The sequence below is a fragment of the Harpia harpyja genome, chromosome 8 (genome assembly GCF_026419915.1).
Source record: "Harpia harpyja isolate bHarHar1 chromosome 8, bHarHar1 primary haplotype, whole genome shotgun sequence".
Classification (NCBI taxonomy): domain Eukaryota; kingdom Metazoa; phylum Chordata; class Aves; order Accipitriformes; family Accipitridae; genus Harpia; species Harpia harpyja.
Window position 1 is genome coordinate 45,675,293 of NC_068947.1, and position 16,183 is coordinate 45,691,475.

The following is a 16,183-nucleotide window of genomic DNA, read 5'->3' on the forward strand; positions in this document are numbered from 1 at the left end:
CGCGCTGCCGCCGGTGCCGCAGCCCCCCCCCGCCCAGCCGCTCGAGCGGCCGGTGCGCCCCCCACCTCGGGCCCCGCCCGCCGCTGGGCCACGCCCCCTCCCCGCGGCAGGCCCCGCCCCCGGGCCCTCTGCCGGCGTCTATTGGCGGAGGCAGCGGCGGGGCGGAGCCGGCGGTGTATATGAAGGGGCGCGGCAGGCGGGGAGCCCGGCTGCTCTGTGCCCCGTGGGCTCCGCTCCGCTCCCCTCGCCGCTGCTCCCGGATTCCCCCCCCTCCCCCCGCCCCCGGTCGCTTTTCCCCCTCCCGCTACCCCGGCGGGCCAGCGCCGCCGGCTGCTCTGCAGCGCGGGCGGGCGCACCCAGACCACCCCGGTGCCGCGGGGCACGGAGCCCGGCCGGGGCCTGCCCGCGCCGCCCGCCGAGGGCTAGACCTCTCCCCGCCGCTCGCCCGCCCGCCCGCTCGCCATGGCCCGCGGGAAGGCCAAGGACGGCGACGGCAACTGGAAGAAATTCATCTGGAACTCGGAGAAGAAGGAGCTGCTGGGCCGCACCGGAGGCAGCTGGTGTGAGTGCCGGGCCGGGGGCGGCGAGGCCGGGTCGGGGGGCGGCGGCGATGCGGCGGGCACTGCAGCACGGCCCGCGGCGCCCCGCCTCCGCCGGCTGCGGCGGGGCTGCGGCCCCCGGGGAGGGGGCCGGGGACGGGAGCGGCGCGACGTGTCCCCCCGCGGAGCGAGGGCGGGGGGGAGGTCCTGTGGGGCTCCGCGGGGGGCGGCGTGGGGCGCTGCCCGCCTAGGTTTGACTTCAGGTGGGGCCGGGGGTGAGGGAAGGTCGGCCCCCGGCCCCGGGATGGAGCCTGGGGCGGGCCGACCTTGGCGAGGGCGCCTCGTCCTTGGGTCTCCTTCCCCGGTGGCTGGCCCGGCCCGGGAGCATCGCCGTCGGGGGAGTCTGCCCTCCCAGCCGTCATCTATCAGCCTTAGACTTTGGGGTGGCTTTTCTTTTCTTCCCTCTTCTCCGGATAAAGAAAACCGAGCTAATTTTACCTCGTCGAGAGAGAACAATTTGCTTTTAATGCCTCTGCAAGAAGGAAATGGCTATATGTGCGTTCGTGATTAAATGCTCATGATGTATTTATTAGGTGCTGTACAAATAGCACTTAGACTAAGAGGCTTTTAACGTTTTCTTTACGCAAATAGACAGTCTTCCAGTTGCTGCCAACCACAGCTGGTGTGCCACCCTTGCGATGTTGAATTCGGCTCCTGTTGTAATGGATCAGCCGGAGGTGCCACATCCGGAGCTGCCAGCTTTAGCTCTGGCAGGCGGGCGGACTAGAGCAGGCTTCTGCTGTATCTTTACGTGAGCAGAATTGGGTTGTGGGTGCGCATGGATAGGTATTTTCTGCTCCCGAGGCACCAGGCAACTGCGCAGTGCTTCAAACGCGGAGGCTGAACCAGGTCCTTCTCCCAGAGCGCCCGTACCGATCCGCCTAGGACTGATTTCCGTTTGCGGAGTCGATCTGCAGGCTGATGATCCGATTCCTCTGTTATAAACCTACCTGTTGCGGGAAGCTTTCTCGTTCAACCCTGTTGTGCTCGGTTGCTAGGCCCGCTGTGCATTTTCTGAGACCTTGGAGTGGTTTTGACCTTTAAGGTGTCTTTGGCGTTAAGAGCATCCTGGCTGGGAACCTGATTAAATAAGCTACCTCCCAGCGTTTGCCTTCTGATGTTACAAAACTCAAAGGCGTTACGCTGCAGACAACAGCATTAGTGTTTGGTTTGTTACAACAGCACCTCCTATGACCACGCTCTGGAAAAAATTTCCACACGTCCCTGACGTCACAGCCATTTGCTTTACGCTGCCTGGATACCAAAGAGTGCTTTTAACTCCTGGAGCACCGCGTTACCGCACCGAGCTCTGCCCTCCAGCCCTGGCTGCCTCCCCTGCCTCTGGTGCACGTGAGGAAGACGAGAGGATGGAGTGCCTTTCTGACAGTGTCGCTGGCTGTCCCTCCTGCTCGCCCGTCTTTCATAGACTTGAAAAGAAAGCAACCAGATCCACCTGCTTTCATTGGGAGGCTTCTCCAGTGATGAAGTTTTTTTTTTTACGATGGAGCTGGGGAGCAAGGAGGAATGCTTCTGCCTACTGCTTCCTTGGCTTCCCTTGTAGCTCGTCACTTCAAGTCCTTCAAATAAACCACCTCTTTTTTGTTTGCAATTAGATGAGGACAGTCCGAGATCAAGCAGGCTCTCTTTCAAGTACTCTTTGGCCTCTGTGCTGGCCTGCTTGTTCCTGCAGCCTGATTAGCATAGAGTTGCTTGGCATGGGCTGGCTTATCCTTCCTGTAGGCGGCCTGGTGATGCCTAGTACAGCATGTTACTGTGCAGTTAATCGGTTGAGATAATCCTTGTAAACTGGTAACCGATACCCAGAGTCTGAGCCATGCTGCATCTCCAGGCTCTTAGCCACTCCCCCCTAAAATTATTCTCGGCATGTCCCTTTAGACCAAAACTATATTCAATCTTTCATTATGTAATTCACTTTTTAATTGGTATGAGCAGTGCTGGAGTGCCTTTGTAGACATACAAGGCTGGTAAACGTGCGGTATTGTGACATGTCTGAGTGCTTTCCTACATTTGAGATTGAGCGTTGGAGCTAATTTGGGCCTGAATTCTGCTCCCGTTGTCTTTAATGGAGGTGATAGCCCAAATTACTAGGGGAGGTCTGACTTTGCAATTGCTTGTAAACCGGAATGAAACATTTACTGTAGACTCTCCTGGAAATAGCTTTGAGGCCCAGAGCTTTGCGGAATGGGTGTCCTTCAGAGCACACCCGTGGTATGACTTCTTGCTGTTGGGCACTTGCTTCACTGAACGTCTGTCACCTGTGATAGTGTGCAATGGTGGTACTGGGTCAGCCAAGGGATCTTTTAAAATATGGAAGAACATTGTTTAGTCTTTATGTTTTACAATCACAAATCCCGATTCATGGATTTCTAGGCTTTCAGGGGCTCAAGCTTCCAGTCCTCCAAACAACTGGAGTGAGTTACATTTTCTGTCTGCATGAGGGCATAATCTTGCTGTTAAATATATGCCTCTGCAACAGGGCTTGCCATCTGAATTCAGCGTGCTGGGCTCTTCCTTGCAGGTGGCAAAGGTTGGAAATTTTGTCCTGAAATGTGACTGCCTTGAGGGCTTGATTTGATTTTTGTCTGTTTTCTCTTGCAGTTAAGATCCTCCTCTTCTATGTCATCTTCTACGGTTGCCTGGCAGGTATATTCATTGGGACCATCCAAGTGATGTTGCTCACTGTCAGTGAATTTGAGCCCAAATACCAGGATCGAGTGGCACCTCCAGGTAACTAAATAGGAGGCCCATGTTTGACTTGGTGCAAGCTGTTCTGGGGAGGCGGGTTGGTTACTCACCTCGAGAAGGAGGATGAAATAAGCATGTCGTTGCTGCAACACATATTTGTAGGGGGTGGGTATGTTCTCAGCCTTCTGTGTTAACAGTACTGAGGCTTGAAGACAATCCTGCTAGAATTAAAGGTTGCATCACATGAAATATGCCTCCTGAGAGGAGCTCAAACCTGGTTTGCTCTTCCCTTCCCCTAAAACAAAGTGATGGAGTGAGGCTAAGAGGCTTCACTTGGGAATGAGTTGTATGAAGAAGCTGGATTCAGGTTTTTTTCCTAGCCACTGTGTTCCCATGGGTAAGTGAAGGGACAAAGGTAAAGTGTTAGCTTTATTGGTAAAACTGCAGTGCACAAGGAGAAAGGGGACGGTACCAACTCTGGGTGTGCTTACTGAATTGTATTAGCCAACACTGAACTACACTGTGTGATGTAGAGGAGATGGTTGCATTTACTAATGGGTATTTCAATTGAATGTGTTGTGGGAGGTTAAAAGCAGGTCTTGTAGTTGCTGATGCATGACCTATAAAATAAGTCTCTGCTCAAAATTAAAACGATCAGTTGAGCAGTGTCTGTGGCCAGCCTGCCTTGGGTAGGGGCAAATGGAGTAACTAGCCCTTGCCGCAGGTTTCCCTGCTCTGCCTGTCCTGGCTCTGCTGTGCTATCTGATTCCCGCCGCAGCCAGCGGCAGCTCGGAGCGTGGGGGGGAGCTGCGCAACTGCTGCTTTCCCACATTACAAATGACCTTGAGGCTGGTTGGCACTGGGGATGGTAACGATCTGTCTCCAGTTGCTCTGTAAAACAGTTCAGAAGCTTTTAATAACAGTGGTATTTAAGTGACAATTGTGAGGCTGATGGCTTGTAGCTACAGAAATTGGCTCTAGTGTCGCACAGTGTCTTAGAGCCCCGCTGTCTGCAGTGCTATGCTGTGATTATTCCCTGCTCTAACAACATGGGGAACGTTACCATCACCAAATGGTGTTTCATCTCGGCAAAGAATCATCTTTTTCAGATAACTGCTTTTGCACCAGCACTTTTTAAAGAGAGAACAGAGACTGGAACTGCTGTGTTAGCGTGTGGCACTTCTTAATGTACCAGCATGGCTGGGGTAAATGCTGCCTTAAGCACTGAAAGTGGCTGTTTCTGTCTCTGCAATGGGCTCTGACATTTGCAGGAAAGACTAAACTGTCACTGATACTGCCCAGAGCCATTAGCTGCATCTGAAAAGCCAACATGGCTAACGGTGGAGTAGTTGTTACTTTAATAATGTGTTTTTCCCCGGCTGAAGCCCAGTGGTCTCACCAGACATGAAATAATTAGCGAAGAAGCCCATGGATCTTGGGTCACATCCAGATAGACCTGCTGTTTAGCCTGATGTCACATAATTACTCATTCTAGGTAAACTGTTCGCTTTCTGTGTAATAGCAGTTTGCGATTCCAATTTCAAAGCAACTCTGTGGTAAAATTTCTGTCTAAGATTTCAGCCTGCAGAGGCTTTTTATTCATCTCTTAATTGCATGCTGCACCAGTTTTTCTGGGGCTTATCCTTTTTTTTAACCAAATGAAGGAACTGAATTTTGAGACCCTCTTGTAGCATGTACTACAGAAATCAAAATGGAGGAAGAATGAAAAGGTCGTCGGGGATCTTTGTAATGGGCTTTCAGGACATGTACTGAAATCACGGGATCCCGCTCCTTGAATATATGACAGTAGGGAGCCCAATAAACAAGGTTTTGAACCAAGCTGTAATGGGACATGCATACAACTTCAAGGAAACAATTACCAATTAATAGCACAGGGTCTTTTTCAGGGCATCACGTGACAACTCTTTCTACAGATGAGGACAAGCTGGGGGTAAGGCGTGGTGGAGGTTGGCTCTTAATGCTGAGTCAGTTCCTCATACTCTAGCACAGCAGCCATTATACCACAATGAGTCAAAAATAACCTTTTAATGTAGGCTTTCAGAGAGACTGACACTGTAGTGAGTTGCTGCACCGCTGTGTTCGGCAGGTCAGCAGTCCCTGTATTCCCCTGCTGTGTAGGGCTCTCCCCTGTGCTGCAAGTACAACTGCTTTTCTGACAACGAACACATGCGTGGGCATGTTCACTCCTGCACTTGGTGAGCATCAAACTCGAATTTTTTTGTGATCTGGGACCCCTGCAGACTATGAACTACAGAAAGTAGGGTGGTGTGCAATTCTAATTCCTGGTTCTTGTGGGAAGATTTGCAAGCCAAGTAAGTATATTGGCAGCTTGATAGGGCCTTGGATTTTTCTAGGAAGCTAGAAAACCTGGTTTTATTCTTGTTACAGTGCTCTGTCCTTCTTGGGCAAGTCACTGTTGTCAGCCCAAAATGGCTGGGAAAGAGGAAACTACACTTCCCTTCAGGATTTGCAGGAGAAAACGCTGTAGGGGCTGCTATGGTACCATTCTTGTTCTGAAATACAACAGATTTCATAACAGCAACAGAACCTACAGGATGTTTTATTGAGTTATTGACATGGGTATAACATTGGAAGCCATAAAGTGCTATTTTTGTAGCCAAGTGTCATTAATATGCTAATTGGTTTCTGCATCGAACACAACAGGAATGTTATACAGGGCTTCAGGGCAAGCTGAGTTTTGTACCTTTCCATGATACTTTTTTTTTTCCCCCTCCTCTTTTGTCTTGGGGTGGGGGAAGGGACAGTGCAGCTCACCTTCTTGTCCAGCCTTGCCATTGTATTGTGACAGCCTCGGCTCCCAGTTCCGTGTGTGCTGCCAGCTCAGACTATGCTTGAAGCACAGAGGACTTATCCTGCTAATAGGGAAGGGTGAGGATATTGCCTCTTAAACACAGTGTACTGTGTTTAAAAAATAATACTCCATTCTCCTCCTCCTCTTCCCCACCCCAATATAAATTGGGCTGTGTATCCTGCCATCTTGTGGTGTGCATCCTGTGAAACACAGCATCCCATCACTAGGGCTGGTGTAGGGGTGAGAGCTCACTGCTGCCTGTGGCTCTTTTTAAGTGGCAGCTGGCAGGAAGAATCCCTGCTCAAGCCAGGGGATTTCAGGTGTCCCTGCTCCAAGTGCTGCCTGTCCATGATGTGTCATGGAAAAGGCTGGTCTGGTGTGAATTCCCCACTTGGCTTATTTAGCTTGGATAGCAGTGGGGAGGTAGCAGGAAGGCCCCAAGGAGTGTGTGCTGCCTCCTGTGAAGTCACACTTTTCTGCTTCTGTCTTTTGTTGTCTCAGCACCTCTGTTTGGAAAAAATCTCTGAATCTCAAGCTCCAGGGATGTTACCTGCTAAGCAGATTTTGCTGCATTTTTAGAAAACTTACACCTGCTTTTTGTACTTTGGGGATGAGGTAGAAGGTGACTGGAAGCTTGGAAGGACATTGCTTGGTATGGAGGCTTTTAAAGCCTATCCTCATTTAGTGAGCTGGGGGTGGTGGTAAATAGGAATGGTGTAGTGATAACTCAGTTTGTCAGTTTGTCATCTGTGTCATCCCCGGAGTGTTCAGACTCATTCTGAACCAAGATTACATGGTACTTGGAAGTGAGCATTGCATGATGAAGCAAGAGTGGTTACTATGGACTTACACAACCATTCCTAATAACAAGCCTGACTTCCCACTTCTAGCTTCTCCATCTTCACCCTCAGGACACTTTTTCCTGAACTCTTGCTCTTGCAGCGTAGAATGATAAAGTCTATGTGGAAAATCTGGTTTTAAATGAACTTGAATAAATGTGACTTTAATCTGCAACGGTGTTTTGGAAGTGGAACTGTAGCTTAAAAAAAAAAAAGGAGAAATCAATGAGTTTACATGCTTTTTTTTTTTTGGCTTTTGGTATCTCTGTACATTCACAGAGCTAGAAAGCCAACAGAAGGTGGTGTCTGTTACCAAGTCAAGGCATCACTCATCATTTATGTGGATGGTGTCAGTCAAGTGAAGATAGGAATTGTATCTCCTAGCAATGCACTCTTAAGAGCCAATTGCAGAAATTTTCTAAAGTAGTTCGTCAGTATTTTAGCAGTAAGTTACTTAATTCTTCCAGGTGTGAAGAACATCATCACCACACGTGACACCATGGTGCATCTCTGTGGTAATAGCGTGAGATGCAGAACTGTGGCAAACAGATTATAGTCTGAAGATGGGGAGAGGGTTGTCTAGATTCCTGGCTATGAAAGCACTTGAGGCTTTGTTCCTTTTCCCCCATAGGACTTGCTTTTGATGGCTTCCTTGTGTGCATGGAGCCCCTAAGAGGCTTATTCATGCCTGTAACTTATTGGAGCCACGTACTTCCTTAGGTGTCTAGCCCGTGGTAGATAGCACTGGAATGGCTCAACTTTGTGGTTTTTTTTCTTGTCCCTACTTGCTTCAGTTCCCTAATGGGGATGAGAGAAGGTTTCAGAAAGGTTACAGAAGTGTTCTGCAGAGGTTACCTCCTCTTGTCATACCAAATCAACACACTTTTTTTTTTTTAAACAAGATTGCTTAAGAAGGATTCGGTGATAGTGCTGCTCTGGTAACAGCACTGAACCTTTATTTTGGCTATGGGATGTACAGATGGAAAACAAGGAAAGCACAAGATCTGTGCTTAGGGCTTTGTGTCTGGTCATTTGCAGGCATGTGAGAATGGAGGTTGTGGTGGAAGCCAGTAATATGTTTTTAATCGGGATAAAGCTATTTTTCATAACAAGTCTTTCATCTTCACAAATATTTACTTCCTTGATCTCTGCTTTGCTCTTGTCATAAACAAAGCAAGCACCTGCTGTACTAAAGCCTGGTCCAGTCTGGTTCATCCAAGTACCTGTAAATGCCCCCAGTTAGGCTGAAAGCAGCTCAGCTATGGCCCCAGGCTGGGTCTACCTGGCAGGAATGGTTGTTCTCTTGCTCTGGCTGCTGGAACGGGTGCACAGAGGTACAGCTTGAGCTTCAGTGCCATTCTGCAAAGATTTGCAAGACAGGGATGCTTTGGGATGGGAGTCTGTTCTCCCAACCACTTGTCTCATGGGCAGAGGGTTGGCTTTGGACTGTATGTGTCAGTGGCCAGGCTCTCCGAACCAGAGAACAGGGACATTCTGCTAGGTGACTGTCACACCACAGGGTGTATATTGCTGACCTTCCCTTTACACCTGCCATGCCTGCATGGGTGCCTTTATGCAGTACCTTGGACAAGACAAAAAACAGAGGTGGGGAGTTCCTATGTTTTAGAGGTCCTGAGCAAAGCTGATAGCTTAACTGCCTGACTGAAGCTTAATGCCTGGCCAGTCTTTCCTGAATTTTATATTTATACGCTTGAATAACACACCTGTAACTTGAACTCTGGAAAAGGCAGACCCAGGAGAGGAACCAAGGCCTGGCCTGCCTTTGCTGCAATTCCAGATAGCCACTTTGAGTGACTCTGAGCCTGTTGCTTCCCGGCTGAGTGGTAACATGAGGAGGGGTTGGCAGGATGGAAGTCCCTTACTAAAATTGAACCCAGCTTATTTATTTTATATATATTTATTTATAACGGTTTGTGAAGCAAGAAAGAAAGTCATTGGTCAAAAAGGGGTTGAAAGCCACTGACTTTGAAGGATAGGATGTAATTCTGCTAGTGGAGTAGTAAGTTGCTTCTAAACTTGTAACACTCAACCTGGTCAGTTTGTACCAGAGGGAGTTTTGAACGGTTAAAGCTGCTTCCTGGAATAAAACTTGAAACCCCCAAGCTACTCACTGGATGTCTCGCTATCTTTGGCGACTAGGAGCTGCATTTAGGGGAACAAAGCTAATCTTTGTCCTAGGTTACAAATTCCAACTCGGTGGGTAGCGGTGGGGCGGGGGGGGGGTGGAGTGGTGAGCTGGCTTGAGGAGGGACTAAGCAGAAGCACTCAAGTGGCTGTGGAAAAACTGCTGGAGTCACAAGCTCTTGTGGGTTGGGGCCAGCCAGCTAAGCTGCCTGAGTTTTGCACCAGGGGAACTTGTTGGCAACAGGCCTGTTCTGAAAGCTGTCAAAGCAAATGCTGCTCCCCTGCTCCTTTTTCTTGTTCTTGCTAAAATGAGGATGACAAACTGAACAGAAGTCAAGACCTCAATAATTACAGTGGCCGCCACAAAAGCAGCATGAACTCCAGTTCCCATTACCCAAGTTTAAAGTGTTAGCCCTGCATCAATGCGTTCAATTAAAATGTGACCTAAACATCACGGAGGAGCAGCTATTTCCAAGTCCCAGAATGAAAAGCAAAGGGGTTGGCACCTACCATCTGTGGGCATTACTTGTATCTAGTCCCTTCTCTTCTCCATGTATTCTTTTTCTATTCATCCTCCTAAAGTCAAAAGCAGAGCTAGTCACGCAGCCCAGAATCTAGGACAGTCTTTGAAACATCTCTCCCATGTGGTGGTATTTCCTACTCACCTACTTGGTGATGAGCTTCTGATTAGAGAGCTCAGCAGGCTATTTCTGCAATCAAAAATACCTCCTTACGGAGTGAAAAGACCAAGGAAAACGATCAGGCTGATTAATTTACTAAGTGAGAAAATGTCTCCTGCCCTGCAAACTACAAGGGAGACTGCACGAAGGCAATGTGGATTACAACCACCAGAGAGTGACCGTACCTGACTTGGGGAACCTCTTGTCTTTCATTGCAAAGGTTCATGAGTGGATGGCTCTGATGCATCCTAAATGCATAACGTGTTTGGCAGACTTTCAAGTCAACCTATTAGGGGTACATACATAAGAGTAGGCTTCTGTGGGACTTTATTTTGTGCGGTTGGTTTCACATGCAGACAGCTTCCCTTCTGTCCTTGAGGAGAAGGCGGGAGTGGGCAGGGGACCTGTGGTTGACTGTGGTGGTTTTTTTTTTTTTTTTTGAAAACCTTGACTTGTAGCCTCCTTCCTGGATTCTGCAATTTTTATCCGCTTAGCGATGCAAACGTCGTGATGAATATTCCAGACTGTTGTTGGAAAGAGGATATAAGAGCCTGTCAGAGCATCCCCTCTACTGAGCTTAAGCTGTTTTGTGCAAGTCCTGAAGTCTGAAAAATAGAGATTATTAGAATGAGTTATGTTCTTGCTGTGCGTTGCATTGCCTGGAGGCTGTGCAGCTCTCAGGTGTACTTAATGTTTTCTTCCTGATTTTGCTTTTCCTAGGACTGACTCAAATCCCCCAGGTACAAAAGACAGAAATTTCCTTTACTGCCTCTGATCCCAAAAGTTTTGAGCCGTATGTGAAGAACCTTGAGAAGTTCTTAAAGGACTACAGTGCTGATCAACAAACTGAAAACATAGTATTTCAGGACTGTGGGGGTAAGTCTCGATTGTTTCCTGCAGCTGAGGGCTTTGACCAATGTGTCAGGTCCCTCAGAAGCTGAGGGTGAGCAGTGGTGGTCTCTGTCTTTGGCCACTCCTTTTACCATAACCAACGGCATGTTGGTAAACTGGCAGGCTCTGCTTTCGGTCATACGGCTGCTCGTTAAATTGGTTTGGACAGACCAGACTTGGCCAAGGGTCTACCTAGAAGCTTATTGTAGAGGTTATATGGTTGGCAACTCCCAGATTTCACTTGGAGAAAGTTGCAGCTGACTCTCAGAAGCATGTGGTGCTGACCTTATCCTCTCTGAAAGCCCCGTGGTTTTACTGACAACTTTGCTAAAGCCAGTGTTGGTCCTCTTGGTGCAATGCAGCAAAACATCTGGGAGATGTTAACTGTTAATAGATTATATGTAATAATGCGAATGAGACTATCACCTCATAATATGTGCATATAAAATCTGAGGGGAACCCGCTTGTTAAAGCTGCCCCAAAAAAATCTCTGGGCCAGTGGATTACAAATGTGTTTGTTCTCTTGTCACCTGGAAGAATCATCAGTTAAAAAAACAGAACCCCTGCAAACTTGCTGGGCTGGGACCAGCCCACATGGGGGTGGCTGAGTGCAGGTCTGTGGTGTCAGCCTCAAGAAGGTGATGTCACTTACCTGTTTGGGCGAGGGGGGAAACCACACTACACAGTGAAGCGTAAGTGTTGCTGTTCCTGACAAGCAGATCATGTTTCATATGGTTGTCTTTTCATTCCCCCACTGTGACAGAAACACCTACTGATTACAAAGAGAGAGGACCATATAATGATGCCCAGGGCCAGAAGAAGGTCTGCAAATTCAAACGTGAATGGCTGGAAAACTGTTCTGGAATAAATGATCCTACCTTTGGGTACAGGGATGGCAAACCATGCATCCTCGTCAAGCTCAACAGAATTATCGGCTTCAAACCTAAGGCAAGTATCTCTTCCCTTTCTAGCAGAAGCTACTGACAAGGAGGAGGAATTGGTTGCAGTTTTGCTGTGCCTGCTTTGCCGTCTCTGGAGAGAGATCAGTATTAAACCCCTTCTGCAGAGCAGAAATTGTGAGATGATTTGAGTAACTGGCTTTAAAAATACTTTTCATTAAAAAGCAATGAAAACTGCGCAAGGCAAGTTGGTATAACAAGTAGCAATGAACCTCACAGTGCAAACTCCTGGTTATGTGCCTGGTAACTTCTGAGCCTGCTAACTGAATTGCTCTAAAGGGGCATTTTCTTCAAATGTTATACCCATTTTCAGTTCCCGTGTGCTTCCATGCGACTGTCCCAGACCGACTCTATCTGTAGTGAGATCAGTACATTGTGTTATGCCCTGATCTACTACATTCTTTCCTCAGGCAGTGTAGAGTTGCCTGCCTTGCTAAAACCACTTAATTAAATGAAGTAGTGCTAATATTAACTATCAGACTGAAACATAGGCTATAAAGCGTAAACTACATCTGAGAGTCAGGCACAGCTCTTGCTGCAAGGAAGGTGAAGAGATCTTTAGGTTATTTAATGCAGTTTCCCAGATGCTGTAGGATGCCTCTGTTGCCCGCTTGCCCTGTGTTGCACCTGAAGGCATGTTTGCAGTAATGCTGAAAGATGTTAATCTGGACAGGAACAGTTTTCACCTTTAGTTTTTTCCCCAAAACATTTAAATGCTAAAAAATTCTGTAAGAATTCAGTGGTAGAGTGTGGTAGAGAGGTGGTGTGCAAAACCTGCCCCTCCATCTTCGGGTTGGAAAACAGTGCAAATGGTGTGCTAAGCCGCCTTCACCAGCATCTATCAGTGCAGTCGAGGATGGGGAACAGTGCCGTCTGGCTAACGAGTTGTGAGAGATGTTTTTCTTCGAAGGGAGCCTGTCCTGTGCAAAAGAAATGAGTTGAATTTTGGCTCATCTGATCCAGGGTGGAAACAGTGGCTGCATTTTAGCAGCAATGTGCTGTGCTTGGTATGTGGTGGCTGTGGGATGACATAAGATGTGCACGTTTGATGATGCGAAGAGAAGGGTTTGGTGTGTTTCTCTTTTCTTTGCCACAGAGCTCTGAAGAGCTCCAGACTGCATTAGGCAGCAGGGCCTAGTCAGGGAATGACTTTATGTGTTTCGTTTAGAAATGAGGTGTGTATCCAAGGCAATATTTGTTTTCCTCGTTCCACGCTCCAGCAGAGAGACCCTATAGCTCTGGTGTCGGGCAAGGCGTGTGTAAAGCAGGTCTGAGACTTGCAAGGTTGCGAAGCAAAGCTACGGCACTTGTCAAGAGACCAACATCAGAGTTGGTACTCCCCACCTTTCCCTGACATACTCGGAGCCTTTGTCCTTCCCTGTAGGTGGTGTCAAAGTTCAGCAATGTCAGGGTATGACTGCCACTCCTTGTTCTTTCTTCTGCATTTCCAGTCCTAACCGCATGCACCTGGCAGGCAGGTGCTGAATCCTCCTGCAGTGTGTCTCTTCCTGCCGCTGCCCGGGCTTTGCACAAACAAGCCCTGCTAGCTAGCACTGTGCCATGAAACACTTTCCCCAGCGACACCATGAAATTAAAAATAGCCTGGTCTGCTTGCCTTGGTATCTATCCACAGCAGTAAAGCTGTAAGAACAGACAACAGCTCCACTTGGGTTAAGTTCCCCTGCTTCTAGTTGTGTTACGCTGCTCGTCCCTCCCAAGAACCACCACCAGCAGCTGTTGCCTCTGAAACTGAGCTGAAGGGATTCCGGTTAAGGACACGTGTTTGGTACCAGTGACCTTTGCTGCTGCAAAGGTGCTGCAGTCTGCAGAGAAGTGTCTGGTGTGTAATGTCCCCTTGTTTTGGTTTTCTTCTAGGCTCCGGTAAATGAGAGCCTCCCTCCAGAGGTTATGGCAAAATACAACCCGTATCTCATCCCTGTCCACTGCAGTGCCAAGGTAAGTCGAAATGCAATAGAGCAGAGTCGGGAAGCTGCAGGGGAAGACTTCAGTCTTTGTCCAAGTGTAGTTACCCCTCTCTGCCTTTCCACAGACAACAGGGGTGGTTCTTACTTGGGGTGTCTCAAAACCTCACTGATGATGGATGACAGTTAGCGCTGCCCTCACAGGGAGGGGTAAAAGCAGGGCCAGATAAGGAAAAGGTGTCCTCAAAAGTAGCCATTTTGCTTCCAAGTGCTGTACTGGAGCTCTTGGCACGGTTGGCTGAAAAAGGGACTCCAGGGCAGAGGTGTTTTACTTGACACTGTAAAGCAGCTGAGAAGCGGTAAACTTTTTTTAGCCAAAGAGAGCATATTGGTAAGAGAGGAAGCTGTGGTGGTTTCCGAATCTGTAAAGTGGTTGAGGCTTTAAATAAAGGTAAGTCCTTTTCCTGGCTGATGCATGCTGGGAGGTGCTTACTGAGTAGCTACTGGTTAGACAGGGCTTCAGTGTCCTCTCTGGTGTCAGGACGTCCTCGTGCTGTCAAGGTGAGGATCAGTGATGACCGAAGAGAGGTCGTGGTCTTGGTGAAAAACAACAGATGCTGCTAGGGGCAAGGGCTGCAAAAGGTATAGAGTTGGGGTGATTGTCATTGTTCTTCCTTTTCCCACCTCTAGAGAGAGGAGGATGCAGACAAAATAGGCACAGTGGAGTACTATGGGATGGGTGGCCACCCTGGCTTTGCCCTTCAGTACTACCCCTACTATGGCAAGCTCCTGCAGCCGCGGTACCTGCAGCCGCTGGTGGCCGTGCAGTTCACCAACCTGACCTACGACATGGAGGTGCGCGTGGAATGCAGGGCCTATGGGCAGAACATCCAGTACAGCGACAAAGACCGCTTCCAGGGACGCTTTGATATTAAATTTGACATAAAAAGCAGCTGATTGTAAGCACAACTCTCTTCCCGCCCCCCTCCTGCTCCTCCTCCTAGCCATTTAAAAAGGTTAAAAAAAAAAAAAAAGAACAAAAAAGAAAACCTACTAGTCTTGAACAAACTGTCATACGTATGGGACCTACACGTAATCTATATGCTTTACACTAGCTTTCTGCATTTACTAGGTTAGAATGTAAACAAAGTGTAGCAATAGTGACAAATATTTATTCTACTGTAAATGACAAAAGAAAACAAAATTGAGCCTTGGGACATGCCCATTTTTACTGTAAATTATGATTCCATAACTGACTTGTAGTAAGCAGTGTTTCTGGCCCCTAAGTATTGCTGCCTTGTGTATTTTATTTAGTGTACAGTACTATAGGTGCATACTCTGGTCATTTTTCAAGCCATGTATTGTATCTGTTTTCTACTTCTTGTGAGCAAAGACTTTTGCTGTCCAAGGTGTAAATACTCAATGGGACTAGAACTGGCATGATACTTCTCATTATTTTGTTCCTTTTCAAAGAAAGGCCCACCTGTGAGATTATATTTAACAGCACTCCATAAGGCTTCTGACTTTTCTGTGGTGTTAGGGTTTTTTATTTGGAGGGGTGGCAGGGGAAACTAACTTAAGTGAAGTTAAAGAGAATAGATGATTGTGTACTGTGCTCTGTAGCGAATGCTGTCTCTCTCTCCACCTTTTCCCTCATCCTCCAGTATGTTGTGTGTGAGACTGGGTCAGACTATCACTCTCCTCAGTGATAGGCATAACTCCTTGCTTTGTATATTTTCTTTTCTTTCTCTTTTTTTTCCTGCTGGAGGCATCGCACACTGTGGTGCTAATGTCTTTATTGAATGTTTTAACCATTTTCATGGTGGAAGAATTTTATATTTATGCAGTTGTACAATTTTATTTTTTTCTGCAAGAAAGTGTAATGTATGAAATAAACCAAAGTCACATGTTTGAAAATAAATCTTTATTTTAAACTTTATAAAAGCAATGCAGTACCCCATAGAATGGTGTTAAATGTTGTCTAAAAGTGCAAAACTCTATGTTCTAACATGTAATAATAGCCAGGAGTACAGTGCTCTTGTTGATCTTGTATTTCAGTCAGGTTGAAACATTGGACAAATAAATGAATGAACACACCCTTCTGTGTGCATGTCTTTTGCGGTGGGTGAGAATGGAGGCTGTTAGTTGTCCAGAATCTTGAAGAAGTACTGCACCTATTTCAAACAGAAAATACATCTTTATCATTCTCAGAATGTCTCAAGCTGGAGAGAGTTGAAACATGCCTTGGGGTTGCCTTCAAGTGCTGCTCCCACCTGTGAGCAAAGGTGTTGCACATCAGCTCTGGAACAGCCTGGTTTGGTGTTAGTTACCTGAAATTTTTCCCTGAATGGTGAGCTGCATTAGAGGCTGCTGTGGCACATGTGCCCCTGATCACACCAGTCAGGAACCCAAAAAGTCTTCAGTGTATTCACCATTACTGCAGGTTCTCCAGGTCTGGAGGCACAGGCCACACATTCTAGTAATAACTACAGGTAAAAATTGGTTTTATCCGTAGGGTGGGTTAAAGCACCCACCAGCAGTATGTGCTGCAGGTCCGGGGAGAGAGCGCACACTGAAGTCGCAAGCAGAAGAAAGAGTTTTGGGGCAGC

At 47.7% G+C, this 16,183-nt stretch overlaps 2 protein-coding genes across 4 annotated transcripts in view; one reads left to right on the forward strand and one right to left on the reverse strand.

Moving 5' to 3' along the window:
• Positions 1-291: 291 nt before the first annotated feature.
• Positions 292-15,671, forward strand: ATP1B1 (ATPase Na+/K+ transporting subunit beta 1). Its single transcript, XM_052794142.1, has 6 exons — positions 292-562; positions 3,219-3,347; positions 10,523-10,678; positions 11,457-11,641; positions 13,528-13,608; positions 14,265-15,671. The coding sequence occupies exons 1-6, from the start codon at positions 463-465 to the stop codon at positions 14,529-14,531; spliced, it is 918 nt and encodes a 305-aa protein (XP_052650102.1). The 5' UTR covers positions 292-462; the 3' UTR covers positions 14,532-15,671.
• Positions 15,480-16,183, reverse strand: part of NME7 (NME/NM23 family member 7) — a 92,547-nt gene continuing 91,843 nt past the window's right edge. For all 3 annotated transcript variants that reach the window (XM_052794139.1, XM_052794140.1, XM_052794141.1), the window contains exon 12: positions 15,480-15,748. In XM_052794139.1, the coding sequence (XP_052650099.1) occupies positions 15,716-15,748 (33 nt within the window). In that variant the 3' untranslated portion in view covers positions 15,480-15,715. The remainder of the gene's footprint in view (positions 15,749-16,183) is intronic.